General features: G+C 42.1%; 3 protein-coding genes across 3 annotated transcripts; all 3 read left to right on the plus strand.

The window, feature by feature from the left end:
* Positions 1-1,207: 1,207 nt before the first annotated feature.
* Positions 1,208-5,945, plus strand: LOC141759025 (transmembrane protease serine 9-like). Its single transcript, XM_074620913.1, has 9 exons — positions 1,208-2,186; positions 2,292-2,560; positions 2,656-2,801; positions 2,891-3,203; positions 4,181-4,343; positions 4,449-4,717; positions 4,813-4,958; positions 5,047-5,311; positions 5,935-5,945. The coding sequence occupies exons 1-9, from the start codon at positions 2,161-2,163 to the stop codon at positions 5,943-5,945; spliced, it is 1,608 nt and encodes a 535-aa protein (XP_074477014.1). The 5' UTR covers positions 1,208-2,160.
* Positions 5,946-6,509: 564 nt separating this feature from the next.
* On the plus strand, positions 6,510-9,895 carry LOC141759026 (transmembrane protease serine 9-like). Its single transcript, XM_074620914.1, has 9 exons — positions 6,510-6,535; positions 6,648-6,916; positions 7,012-7,157; positions 7,247-7,538; positions 8,543-8,735; positions 8,848-9,116; positions 9,212-9,357; positions 9,446-9,682; positions 9,887-9,895. Exons 1-9 carry the CDS (start codon positions 6,510-6,512, stop codon positions 9,893-9,895), a joined length of 1,587 nt encoding a protein of 528 aa, XP_074477015.1.
* Positions 9,896-10,672: 777 nt separating this feature from the next.
* On the plus strand, positions 10,673-13,514 carry LOC141759027 (transmembrane protease serine 9-like). Its single transcript, XM_074620916.1, has 9 exons — positions 10,673-10,698; positions 10,804-11,072; positions 11,168-11,313; positions 11,403-11,703; positions 12,192-12,354; positions 12,467-12,735; positions 12,831-12,976; positions 13,065-13,301; positions 13,506-13,514. The coding sequence occupies exons 1-9, from the start codon at positions 10,673-10,675 to the stop codon at positions 13,512-13,514; spliced, it is 1,566 nt and encodes a 521-aa protein (XP_074477017.1).
* The last annotated feature ends 86 nt before the right edge of the window (positions 13,515-13,600 follow it).

Below are 13,600 nucleotides of genomic sequence, written 5' to 3' on the forward strand. Positions count from 1 at the left end.
ATAAGTCATGTGTAGCCTGTATATTATAGAATGACAATGGCTCATCTGAGACAGCAGTTACATCACCACGAGGTGTTTTGTCTCTGAAATAACAGTTTTATCTCATCACATCTTGTAAAAATGTTCCACTGCCAGCTGTTTCTCAAACGTGGGACATGTTTGATATTTGCACATTATCCCACTGAGTTGGCAAAAGTCTCACATGTGACTGTTTTTTCTACTCTTTTGATGGGTACACAGAAGAAGTGAAGGCCAGATTAAATTACTATGCAACAATAGAGCTCTATTTAGACTGTAAAAGGGACAGTTATCCGTCATTAAAGCCTGTACACATAATCAAGTTTTGATATATAATCGAAAAAGGGGAAAATTAAAATTCTGATATTTTTATCTACACTTTGATGTAATCTAGTTGTCAATTTGTTTAATCAACTATCCTCATCACAGCTTTAATTGTTACAGTGAAAAGACTTACAGTGGCCTCTAAGCTGTGTATGTATGAAATTATGTAAAATTGAGCAAAAGGAACAAGGAAACTGTTAAACCATTTAGATGTTGGGGGGGGCCTGGTGGGAAGGGCTCACCTCCACCAGGTGACAGGTAAAACCAGGCATATAAAGAGTGACAAACAGCAACTGGGCAGTCACACAATGGCTTCGAGGAAGTGGATCTGCGTCTTGACGCTGGCCAGCCTTTTATCTGCAGGTAAGTTGATTGGACCAACATCTTTATTGAGCTGCAGATGCTGGCAAAATAGTCTAATATACACGTGCAGGCCTACTTAGAAATAGACTCCAAATGTATCTACGTGGCTATTAATGTGACTTTTAAGGCTTTCTGATCTGGGCTATTTACCCTGGATTATGAAGGTCAACTAAGTATTTTCAACAGTGGCTGAATATTAGATGTGAAGTATGATTTCAGTTGGAAACCTGTTTATTTTTAAATGGTATGTCCAAGGCCTGTCAATCGATTAAAATATTTAATCTCGATTAATCGCATGATTGTCCATAGTTAATCGCAAATTAATCACACATTTTTTATCTGTTCGAAATGTACCTTAAAGGGAGATTTGTCAAGTATGTAATACTCTTATCAACATGGGAGTGGACAAATATGCTGCTTTATGCAAATGTATATATATTTTTTTTTAATGGAAATCAATTAACAACACAAAACAATGACAAATATTGTCCAGAAACCCTAGTGCCCTGTGCTGTGTCCTGATTGGACATAAGAATGTCCCTGTTTAGGACATTGTTATGATGTATGTATACTGTCTGCCAGCAGAGGCTTGGGGTTGTCATGGATTTTTAAAAGGAGTACTTTCAGATAACCATTTGAGGAATGAATCACTTCTCTCCGAATCTGATCAATTTCCTTTTCTTTAACTTGGCCTTAGCTGCCATCTGTATGAAATGAAATGCTTAAACTGTGCTATCATTGTACTAGGCCTGAATGGAGGGATTGTGTGCCAATATATGTGTACGGATTAGGGCTGTCAATCGATTAAAATATTTAATCGCGATTAATCGCATGATTGTCCATAGTTAATCACGATTAATCGCAAAGTAATAAGACAATTTTTATCTGTTCAAAATGAACCTTAAAGGGAGATCTGTCAAATATTTAATACTCTTATCAACATGGGAGTGCCGACATGTTAGAAAGTGGTACCTAAAAATGTATAATTGTTCAGATGGGGCGCTTTTTGGGTTTTTGTCTTTGCCTGGAAAAAAAAACCAGACTACTCAGATTGATATAACTATAACTACCTAAACTTACTGTTGTCTCTTTTCCAGAATCACATGCTCAGCTTGATGGTGAGTTGAAAACATTTACTATCCATTTAAATGTCTACATATCACATCTGCATTTCATTGACTTTTTCCAAGTTCAGCTGTAATGGGATTTATTAACTTTAAAAAGCAAATTTTATCCCAGTGATAACCTGGGTAGCCTGAACTTGAGTGTCTTGACTGACTTTGCGTCTGAAGTCTAGCACTACTGATCTATTTTCCAGTATGTGGCACTGTTCCACTCAGCACCAGGATAGTTGGAGGTGAAGACGCTCCAGCAGGAAGTTGGCCCTGGCAGGTTAGTCTGCAGATATTTGGCGGCCATGTTTGTGGAGGATCCCTCATCAACAGAGAGTGGGTGATGTCTGCTGCTCACTGCTTCTCCAGGTGGGTAACTGTAACATAATACAGGATAAAATGATTCATTCTTTGGTTTGACTTTCAGTCCAAATTCTTCCTAAAACCAACACATTTTTGTCATTTTTCCTTCAGCACAAGTACGTCTGGATGGCAGGTTTCTCTCGGTCGTCAGAACCTGCAGGGCAAAAACCCAAACGAAGAGTCCAGAGCCGTTACCAAAATAATTTTGCATCCAAAATATGACAGTTCCACCAGCGACAACGACATTGCTCTGCTCAGACTCTCCAAACCAGTCAAATTCACAGACTACATCAGACCTGTGTGTCTGGCAGCCAGTGACAGTGTGTTCAACAACGGTACTGATAGCTGGGTCACTGGCTGGGGTGCAGTCGAGGAGGGAGGTGAGTCTGCTTGTTGCTGACAAATAGTTTGGTTGATGTGTCCTATAAACAGTAGATGGATGTGTGAATTGTCTCTCTTGTTGTTGGTCTCTCAGTGTCATTACCGTTCCCTGAAACCCTTCAAGAAGTGGAGGTGCCAGTTCTGGGAAACAGACATTGTAACTGTCTCAATGGCGTCGGTACAGTCACAGACAACATGATCTGTGCTGGTGTTCTGGCAGGAGGCAAAGACTCATGTCAGGTAGGCTGATTCACTGAATCTGTCAGTTGTTGGTCAATGTGTTTAAGGTTTTTGTGAAATCCTCAATCGTCTCCTCTCCATCTCCTCAGGGTGACTCAGGAGGTCCAATGGTGAACCAGCAGGGCTCCGTCTGGGTCCAGTCTGGAATTGTTAGTTTTGGTTTTGGCTGTGCTCGGCCCAATCTGCCGGGAGTCTACTCCAGAGTGTCCAGTTACCAGTCCTGGATCAACTCCCACATCAGCTTTGATAAGCCAGGCTTTGTCCAGTTCACCTCCAGTGGGCTGGATGCTGACAGCAGCTACACCTGTCCTGGACTGCCACCTCCTGTTATTACTACTACTACTACTGGTACTGCAGGACCAGACACAACTACAGACCCAGCAACTGAAACCACAGGTCTATGTTCCATGTCAAGTGCTAAATGTAAGTAACCAGAGTACCACCGTATTTTGAATATCAATTTTTCTGTTTTTCATACAAATAATGAACAATTAACTATTTATAAAATTGGAATATTCATGCTTTCTGCACACCCCAGTGGTAAAGTAAAATAAAAATGACACTGGCAGCCAACAGTGGAACTAAGCTAAAGTTAATTAAGTCTTTAGATTTGTTATGATTATATTTGTCATTAATCTAATGTAAATTGTTCTTTTTTTTTTTTTAATTGGACAATTCGGTTTCAAAACAGGCACAGTCTTTATGTTGAGGATGAGTGGTCGAGACAATGCTGTCTGGCATTGTGTTTCATTTGATACTGCCACTAGGAGTCATCAAAGTCACACAGGCTTTAATTAATTATACACATATTTAGTTTAAATTTGAGATTTTAAGATAACTTAGTAATGCATGTTTTTGTAAACAATGTTTATAAGTTTTACTTAATAAGTATGAATGACAAGGACAAACAATGTTCCCCTCTCCCTACCCTGCTTCCCCAGACCCCTCCCAATCACACAATAACGAAACATTACACGAACAATAACGTCATACTAACTAAAAGACGGATGGGTGACATAAACCCACACAGGAAAACAAAACACACAGCAGCAATACAGTAGTTCCAAAATAAATATACAAACAAAAAAATACAAAATAAAAAGTTCAAATAAAAATACAAATACATAAAACATATGCCTACACTCTAGGAAGTACTCACAATGTAATTCATGTCTCACAGGTGATACTTATGTATATTATTTTATGAAACTATAAGTTTGTTGATTTATGTTAGAGTATCTCTAGCGCTTGCATTTCTAAGGAATGTAATAGTAATGCGTTTTTATCAGTGCTTCTCTATTTCCTGTGTTGTGTTATTTTTATGTATGGGTCAGCATGGTTGATTTAAGATCCAATTATTTCAACACCTTTATTTGCAGTGTGTGGCATCACTCCCCTGAACACCAGGATAGTTGGAGGTGAAGACGCTCCACCAGGAAGTTGGCCCTGGCAGGTTAGTCTGCAGAAATTTGGCAGGCATGTTTGTGGTGGATCCCTCATCAACAGAGAGTGGGTGATGTCTGCTGCTCACTGCTTCTCCAGGTGGGTAACTGCAATGTAATGGAGGATAAAATGATTCATTCCTCGGTTTGACTTTCAGTCCACGTTCTTCCTAAAACCAACACATTTTTATCATTTTTCCTTCAGTACAAGTACGTCTAGATGGCAGGTTTCTCTCGGTCGTCAGAACCTGCAGGGCAAAAACCCAAACGAAAGGTCCAGAACTGTTGCCAAAATCATTTTGCATCCAAAATATGACAGTTCCACCAGCGACAACGACATTGCTCTGCTCAGACTCTCCAAACCAGTCAAATTCACAGACTACATCAGACCTGTGTGTCTGGCAGCCAGTGACAGTGTGTTCAACAACGGTACTGATAGCTGGGTCACTGGCTGGGGTGCAGTCGAGGAGGGAGGTGAGTCTGCTTGTTGCTGACAAATAGTTTGGTTGATGTGTCCTATAAACAGTAGATGGATGTGTGAATTGTCTCTCTTGTTGTTGGTCTCTCAGTGTCATTACCGTTCCCTGAAACCCTTCAAGAAGTGGAGGTGCCAGTTCTGGGAAACAGACATTGTAACTGTCTCAATGGCGTCGGTACAGTCACAGACAACATGATCTGTGCTGGTGTTCTGGCCGGAGGCAAAGACTCATGTCAGGTAGGCTGCTTCACTGAGTCTGTCAGTTGTTGGTCAATGTGTTTAGGGTTTTGTGAAATCCTCAGTCGGCTCCTCTCCATCTCCTCAGGGTGACTCAGGAGGTCCCATGGTGAACCAGCATGGCTCCGTCTGGGTCCAGTCTGGAATTGTTAGTTTTGGTTTTGGCTGTGCTCGGCCCAATCTGCCGGGAGTCTACTCCAGAGTGTCCAGTTACCAGTCCTGGATCAATTCCCTCATCAGTTCTGATAAGCCAGGCTTTGTCCAGTTCACCTCCAGTGGGCTGGATGCTGACAGCAGCTACACCTGTCCTGGACTGCCACCTCCTGCTATTACTACTACTACTACTACTATTGGTACTACTACTACTACTACTACTACTAGTGGTACTGCAGGACCAGACACAACTACAGACCCAGCAACTGAAACCACAGGTCTATGTTCCATGTCAAGTGCTAAATGTAAGTAACCAGAGTACCACGGTATTTTGAATATCAATTTTTCTGTTTTTCATACAAATAATGAACAATTAACTATTTATAAAATTGGAATATTCACACTTTCTGCACAACCCAGTGGTAAAGTAAAATAAAAATGACACTGGCAGCCAACAGTGGAACTAAGCTAAAGTTAATTAAGTCTTTAGATTTGTTATGATTATATTTGTCATTAATCTAATGTGAATTGTTCTTTTTTTTTTTTTAATTGGACAATTCGGTTTCAAAACAGGCACAGTCTTTATGTTGAGGATGAGTGGTCGAGACAATGCTGTCTGGCATTGTGTCTCATTTGATACTGACACTAGGAGTCATCAAAGTCACACAGGCTTTAATTAATTATACACATATTTAGGTTAAATTTGAGATTTTAAGATAACTTAGTAATGCATGTTTTTGTAAACAATGTTTATAAGTTTTACTTAATAAGTATGAATGACAAGGACAAACAATGTTCCCCTCTCCCTACCCTGCTTCCCCAGACCCCTCCTAATCACACAATAACGAAACATTACACGAACAATAACGTCATACTAACTAAAAGACGGATGGGTGACATAAACCCACACAGGAAAACAAAACACACAGCAGCAATACAGTAGTTCCAAAATAAATATACAAACAAAAAAATACAAAATAAAAAGTTCAAATAAAAATACAAATACATAAAACATATGCCTACACTCTAGGAAGTACTCACAATGTAATTCATGTCTCACAGGTGATACTTATGTATATTATTTTATGAAACTATAAGTTTGTATATTTATGTTAGAGTATCTCTAGCGCTTGCATTTCTAAGGAATGTAATAGTAATGCGTTTTTATCAGTGCTTCTCTATTTCCTGTGTTGTGTTATTTTTATGTATGGGTCAGCATGGTTGATTTAAGATCCAATTATTTCAACACCTTTATTTGCAGTGTGTGGCATCACTCCCCTGAACACCAGGATAGTTGGAGGTGAAGACGCTCCAGCAGGAAGTTGGCCCTGGCAGGTTAGTCTGCAGAAATTTGGCAGGCATGTTTGTGGTGGATCCCTCATCAACAGAGAGTGGGTGATGTCTGCTGCTCACTGCTTCTCCAGGTGGGTAACTGCAATGTAATGGAGGATAAAATGTTCAGTGTTTTAGTTTTTGGTTTGACTTTCAGTCCACGTTCTTCCTAAAACCAACAAATTTTTGTCATTTTTCCTTCAGCACAAGTACGTCTAGATGGCAGGTTTCTCTCGGTCGTCAGAACCTGCAGGGCAAAAACCCAAACGAAGAGTCCAGAGCCGTTGCCAAAATCATTTTGCATCCAAAATATGACAGTTCCACCAGCGACAACGATATTGCTCTGCTCAGACTCTCCTCACCAGTCAAATTCACAGACTACATCAGACCTGTGTGTCTGGCAGCCAGTGACAGTGTGTTCAACAACGGTACTGATAGCTGGGTCACTGGCTGGGGTGCAGTCGAGGAGGGAGGTGAGTCTGCTTGTTGCTGACAAATAGTTTGGTTGATGTGTCCTATAAACAGTAGATGGATGTGTGAATTGTCTCTCTTGTTGTTGGTCTCTCAGTGTCATTACCGTTCCCTGAAACCCTTCAAGAAGTGGAGGTGCCAGTTCTGGGAAACAGACATTGTAACTGTCTCAATGGAGTCGGTACAGTCACAGACAACATGATCTGTGCTGGTGTTCTGGCAGGAGGCAAAGACTCATGTCAGGTAGGCTGCTTCACTGAATCTGTCAGTTGTTGGTCAATGTGTTTAAGGTTTTTGTGAAATCCTCAATCGTCTCCTCTCCATCTCCTCAGGGTGACTCAGGAGGTCCAATGGTGAACCAGCAGGGCTCCGTCTGGGTCCAGTCTGGAATTGTTAGTTTTGGTTTTGGCTGTGCTCGGCCCAATCTGCCGGGAGTCTACTCCAGAGTGTCCAGTTACCAGTCCTGGATCAATTCCCTCATCAGTTCTGATAAGCCAGGCTTTGTCCAGTTCACCTCCAGTGGGCTGGATGCTGACAGCAGCTACACCTGTCCTGGACTGCCACCTCCTGTTATTACTACTACTACTACTACTACTGGTACTACTACTACTACTACTACTACTAGTGGTACTGCAGGACCAGACACAACTACAGACCCAGCAACTGAAACCACAGGTCTATGTTCCATGTCAAGTGCTAAATGTAAGTAACCAGAGTACCACGGTGTTTTGAATATCAATTTTTCTGTTTTTCATACAAATAATGAACAATTAACTATTTATAAAATTGGAATATTCACACTTTCTGCACAACCCAGTGGTAAAGTAAAATAAAAATGACACTGGCAGCCAACAGTGGAACTAAGCTAAAGTTAATTAAGTCTTTAGATTTGTTATGATTATATTTGTCATTAATCTAATGTGAATTGTTCTTTTTTTTTTTTTAATTGGACAATTCGGTTTCAAAACAGGCACAGTCTTTATGTTGAGGATGAGTGGTCGAGACAATGCTGTCTGGCATTGTGTCTCATTTGATACTGCCACTAGGAGTCATCAAAGTCACACAGGCTTTAATTAATTATACACATATTTAGTTTAAATTTGAGATTTTAAGATAACTTAGTAATGCATGTTTTTGTAAACAATGTTTATAAGTTTTACTTAATAAGTATGAATGACAAGGACAAACAATGTTCCCCTCTCCCTACCCTGCTTCCCCAGACCCCTCCCAATCACACAATAACGAAACATTACACGAACAATAACGTCATACTAACTAAAAGACGGATGGGTGACATAAACCCACACAGGAAAACAAAACACACAGCAGCAATACAGTAGTTCCAAAATAAATATACAAACAAAAAAATACAAAATAAAAAGTTCAAATAAAAATACAAATAAATAAAACATATGCCTACACTCTAGGAAGTACTCACAATGTAATTCATGTCTCACAGGTGATACTTATGTATATTATTTTATGAAACTATAAGTTTGTATATTTATGTTAGAGTATCTCTAGCGCTTGCATTTCTAAGGAATGTAATAGTAATGCGTTTTTATCAGTGCTTCTCTATTTCCTGTGTTGTGTTATTTTTATGTATGGGTCAGCATGGTTGATTTAAGATCCAATTATTTCAACACCTTTATTTGCAGTGTGTGGCATCACTCCCCTGAACACCAGGATAGTTGGAGGTGAAGACGCTCCAGCAGGAAGTTGGCCCTGGCAGGTTAGTCTGCAGAAATTTGGCAGGCATGTTTGTGGTGGATCCCTCATCAACAGAGAGTGGGTGATGTCTGCTGCTCACTGCTTCTCCAGGTGGGTAACTGCAATGCAATGGAGGATAAAATGTTCAGTGTTTTAGTTTTTGGTTTGACTTTCAGTCCACGTTCTTCCTAAAACCAACACATTTTTGTCATTTTTCCTTCAGCACAAGTACGTCTGGATGGCAGGTTTCTCTCGGTCGTCAGAACCTGCAGGGCAAAAACCCAAACGAAGAGTCCAGAGCCGTTGCCAAAATCATTTTGCATCCAAAATATGACAGTTCCACCAGCGACAACGACATTGCTCTGCTCAGACTCTCCTCACCAGTCAAATTCACAGACTACATCAGACCTGTGTGTCTGGCAGCCAGTGACAGTGTGTTCAACAACGGTACTGATAGCTGGGTCACTGGCTGGGGTGCAGTCGAGGAGGGAGGTGAGTCTGCTTGTTGCTGACAAATAGTTTGGTTGATGTGTCCTATAAACAGTAGATGGATGTGTGAATTGTCTCTCTTGTTGTTGGTCTATCAGTGTCATTACCGTTCCCTGAAACCCTTCAAGAAGTGGAGGTGCCAGTTCTGGGAAACAGACATTGTAACTGTCTCAATGGAGTCGGTACAGTCACAGACAACATGATCTGTGCTGGTGTTCTGGCCGGAGGCAAAGACTCATGTCAGGTAGGCTGCTTCACTGAATCTGTCACTTGTTGGTCAATGTGTTTAGGGTTTTGTGAAATCCTCAGACGTCTCCTCTCCATCTCCTCAGGGTGACTCAGGAGGTCCAATGGTGAACCAGCAGGGCTCCGTCTGGGTCCAGTCTGGTATCGTTAGTTTTGGTTTTGGCTGTGCTCGGCCCAATCTGCCGGGAGTCTACTCCAGAGTGTCCAGTTACCAGTCCTGGATCAACTCCCACATCAGCTCTGATAAGCCAGGCTTTGTCCAGTTCACCTCCAGTGGTCTGGATGCTGACAGCAGCTACACCTGTCCTGGACTGCCACCTCCTGTTATTACTACTACTACTACTGGTACTACTACTACTGGTACTTCTACTACTACTACTACTGGTACTACTACTACTGGTACTACTACTACTGCAGGACCAGACACAACTACAGATCCAGGATCCACAGCATCAAGTGCTAAATGTAAGTATCCTGACTACCACAGTACTCTGAATATTACATGTCATTTTGTTCTTTATTTGTAGAAAGACTGACAGTCCAGGGAACAATTGGTACAGTATATATGCTGCTTCCAGCTCTTTCATGTAAGCATGTGGTGGCGAGCTGTCGGCTACAGTGTCTGTTGTGATGCTCCCATTGGGAGTCGCCAATGTCAGATATGTGCAAACCATACTCATAGGGGCTTATAAATAATTAACATAGTATTTAGATATATATTTTTTAAAATTCAAAATAAATCTTTCTTATCACTGCTGCTCCCGGTTGCATTTCGTTTAATGGGGACCTTTTATACTTTTGTGTTTTTTTTCTTTACTTTAGTGTGTTATATAGTTTTTTTGTGAATGTAAACGGTCTGCAAAGTTACAAAGCCCAAAGTCCACACCAAAGGGAGTTACTCTCCCCCACTGAAACACTGCTCCTGAACTGCCTGAAACACCTTGCTTGAAGTCCTGCTTTTTCTTCCGTAACATTGTGATGTCACTAAGTAACACATTTGCATAACTGCTAGTTTGGCACACCCTCAAACAAAGCTAATTAGAGTGGAGCTGCAAACCTAAACTAGAATTATGCACCTGAAAATAATCATAATGGGTCCTCTTTAATAGCTTCTGTAAGTATTTTGAGCCTGTTTTGCTAATTTAAGATGGACCGTCTATATCCTGTTGTTTGCAGTGTGTGGCGTCACGCCCCTGAACACCAGGATAGTTGGAGGTGAAGATGCTCCAGCAGGAAGTTGGCCCTGGCAGGTTAGTCTGCAGAAATTTGGCGGCCATGTTTGTGGTGGATCCCTCATCAACAGAGAGTGGGTGATGTCTGCTGCTCACTGCTTCTCCAGGTGGGTAACTGCAATGTAATAGAGGATAAAATGATTCATTCCTCGGTTTGACTTTCAGTCCACGTTCTTCCTAAAACCAACCCATTTTTGTCATTTTTCCTTCAGCACAAGTACTTCTAGATGGCAGGTTTCTCTCGGTCGTCAGAACCTGCAGGGCAAAAACCCAAATGAAAGGTCCAGAACTGTTGCCAAAATCATTTTGCATCCAAACTATGACAGTTCCACCATCGACAACGACATTGCTCTGCTCAGACTCTCCTCACCAGTCAAATTCACAGACTACATCAGACCTGTGTGTCTGGCAGCCAGTGACAGTGTGTTCAACAACGGTACTGATAGCTGGGTCACTGGCTGGGGTGCAGTCGAGGAGGGAGGTGAGTCTGCTTGTTGCTGACAAATAGTTTGGTTGATGTGTCCTATAAACAGTAGATGGATGTGTGAATTGTCTCTCTTGTTGTTGGTCTCTCAGTGTCATTACCGTTCCCTGAAACCCTTCAAGAAGTGGAGGTGCCAGTTCTGGGAAACAGACATTGTAACTGTCTCAATGGAGTCGGTACAGTCACAGACAACATGATCTGTGCTGGTGTTCTGGCAGGAGGCAAAGACTCATGTCAGGTAGGCTGCTTCACTGAATCTGTCAGTTGTTGGTCAATGTGTTTAAGGTTTTTGTGAAATCCTCAATCGTCTCCTCTCCATCTCCTCAGGGTGACTCAGGAGGTCCAATGGTGAACCAGCAGGGCTCCGTCTGGGTCCAGTCTGGAATTGTTAGTTTTGGTTTTGGCTGTGCTCGGCCCAATCTGCCGGGAGTCTACTCCAGAGTGTCCAGTTACCAGTCCTGGATCAATTCCCTCATCAGTTCTGATAAGCCAGGCTTTGTCCAGTTCACCTCCAGTGGGCTGGATGCTGACAGCAGCTACACCTGTCCTGGACTGCCACCTCCTGTTATTACTACTACTACTACTACTACTGGTACTACTACTACTGGTACTACTACTTATACTACTGGTACTACTACTACTGGTACTACTACTACTGGTACTACTACTACTGCAGGACCAGACACAACTACAGATCCAGGATCCACATCATCAAGTGCTAAATGTAAGTATCCTGACTACCACAGTACTCTGAATATACATGTCATTTTGTTCTTTGTTTGTAGAAAGACTGACAGTCCAGGGAACAATTGGTACAGTATATATGCTGCTTCCAGCTCTTTCATGTAAGCATGTGGTGGCGAGCTGTCGGCTACAGTGTCTGTTGTAATGCTCTAATTTGGAGTCGCCAATGTCAGAAATGTGCAAACCATACTCATAGGGGCTTATAACTAATTATCATAGTAGTTAGTTATATTGTTTTTTGAATACTTCAAAATAAATCTTTCTTATCACTGCTGCTCCCGGTTGCATTTAGTTTAAAAGCTTCTATATGTATTTTGAGACCATTTTGCTAATTTAAGAATGACTGTCTACTGTATATCCTGTTGTTTGCAGTGTGTGGCATCACTCCCCTGAACACCAGGATAGTTGGAGGTGAAGACGCTCCAGCAGGAAGTTGGCCCTGGCAGGTTAGTCTGCAGAAATTTGGCAGGCATGTTTGTGGTGGATCCCTCATCAACAGAGAGTGGGTGATGTCTGCTGCTCACTGCTTCTCCAGGTGGGTAACTGCAATGCAATGGAGGATAAAATGTTCAGTGTTTTAGTTTTTGGTTTGACTTTCAGTCCACGTTCTTCCTAAAACCAACACATTTTTGTCATTTTTCCTTCAGCACAAGTACGTCTGGATGGCAGGTTTCTCTCGGTCGTCAGAACCTGCAGGGCAAAAACCCAAACGAAGAGTCCAGAGCCGTTGCCAAAATCATTTTGCATCCAAAATATGACAGTTCCACCAGCGACAACGACATTGCTCTGCTCAGACTCTCCTCACCAGTCAAATTCACAGACTACATCAGACCTGTGTGTCTGGCAGCCAGTGACAGTGTGTTCAACAACGGTACTGATAGCTGGGTCACTGGCTGGGGTGCAGTCGAGGAGGGAGGTGAGTCTGCTTGTTGCTGACAAATAGTTTGGTTGATGTGTCCTATAAACAGTAGATGGATGTGTGAATTGTCTCTCTTGTTGTTGGTCTATCAGTGTCATTACCGTTCCCTGAAACCCTTCAAGAAGTGGAGGTGCCAGTTCTGGGAAACAGACATTGTAACTGTCTCAATGGAGTCGGTACAGTCACAGACAACATGATCTGTGCTGGTGTTCTGGCCGGAGGCAAAGACTCATGTCAGGTAGGCTGCTTCACTGAATCTGTCACTTGTTGGTCAATGTGTTTAGGGTTTTGTGAAATCCTCAGACGTCTCCTCTCCATCTCCTCAGGGTGACTCAGGAGGTCCAATGGTGAACCAGCAGGGCTCCGTCTGGGTCCAGTCTGGTATCGTTAGTTTTGGTTTTGGCTGTGCTCGGCCCAATCTGCCGGGAGTCTACTCCAGAGTGTCCAGTTACCAGTCCTGGATCAACTCCCACATCAGCTCTGATAAGCCAGGCTTTGTCCAGTTCACCTCCAGTGGTCTGGATGCTGACAGCAGCTACACCTGTCCTGGACTGCCACCTCCTGTTATTACTACTACTACTACTGGTACTACTACTACTGGTACTTCTACTACTACTACTACTGGTACTACTACTACTGGTACTACTACTACTGCAGGACCAGACACAACTACAGATCCAGGATCCACAGCATCAAGTGCTAAATGTAAGTATCCTGACTACCACAGTACTCTGAATATTACATGTCATTTTGTTCTTTATTTGTAGAAAGACTGACAGTCCAGGGAACAATTGGTACAGTATATATGCTGCTTCCAGCTCTTTCATGTAAGCATGTGGTGGCGAGCTGTCGGCTACAGTGT

This window comes from Sebastes fasciatus, chromosome 20 (assembly GCF_043250625.1).
Source record: "Sebastes fasciatus isolate fSebFas1 chromosome 20, fSebFas1.pri, whole genome shotgun sequence".
Lineage (NCBI taxonomy): Eukaryota > Metazoa > Chordata > Actinopteri > Perciformes > Sebastidae > Sebastes > Sebastes fasciatus.

What these genes read in the sequence shown, in the direction of transcription:
- LOC141759025 (XM_074620913.1), top strand. Translation starts at nt 2,161, where the DNA reads ATGTCTGCTGCTCACTGCTTCTCCAG. An exon ending in GGGTGCAGTCGAGGAGGGAG is followed by an intron (nt 2,561 to 2,655) that starts GTGAGTCTGCTT and finishes TTGGTCTCTCAG; the next exon opens with TGTCATTACCGTTCCCTGAA. An exon ending in GAGGCAAAGACTCATGTCAG is followed by an intron (nt 4,959 to 5,046) that starts GTAGGCTGCTTC and finishes CCATCTCCTCAG; the next exon opens with GGTGACTCAGGAGGTCCCAT.
- LOC141759026 (XM_074620914.1), top strand. Translation starts at nt 6,510, where the DNA reads ATGTCTGCTGCTCACTGCTTCTCCAG. An exon ending in GCTGCTCACTGCTTCTCCAG is followed by an intron (nt 6,536 to 6,647) that starts GTGGGTAACTGC and finishes TTTTTCCTTCAG; the next exon opens with CACAAGTACGTCTAGATGGC. An exon ending in TACTACTACTACTACTACTA is followed by an intron (nt 7,539 to 8,542) that starts GTGGTACTGCAG and finishes GGTTGATTTAAG; the next exon opens with ATCCAATTATTTCAACACCT.
- LOC141759027 (XM_074620916.1), top strand. Translation starts at nt 10,673, where the DNA reads ATGTCTGCTGCTCACTGCTTCTCCAG. An exon ending in TACTACTACTTATACTACTG is followed by an intron (nt 11,704 to 12,191) that starts GTACTACTACTA and finishes TGTTGTTTGCAG; the next exon opens with TGTGTGGCATCACTCCCCTG. An exon ending in GGGTGCAGTCGAGGAGGGAG is followed by an intron (nt 12,736 to 12,830) that starts GTGAGTCTGCTT and finishes TTGGTCTATCAG; the next exon opens with TGTCATTACCGTTCCCTGAA.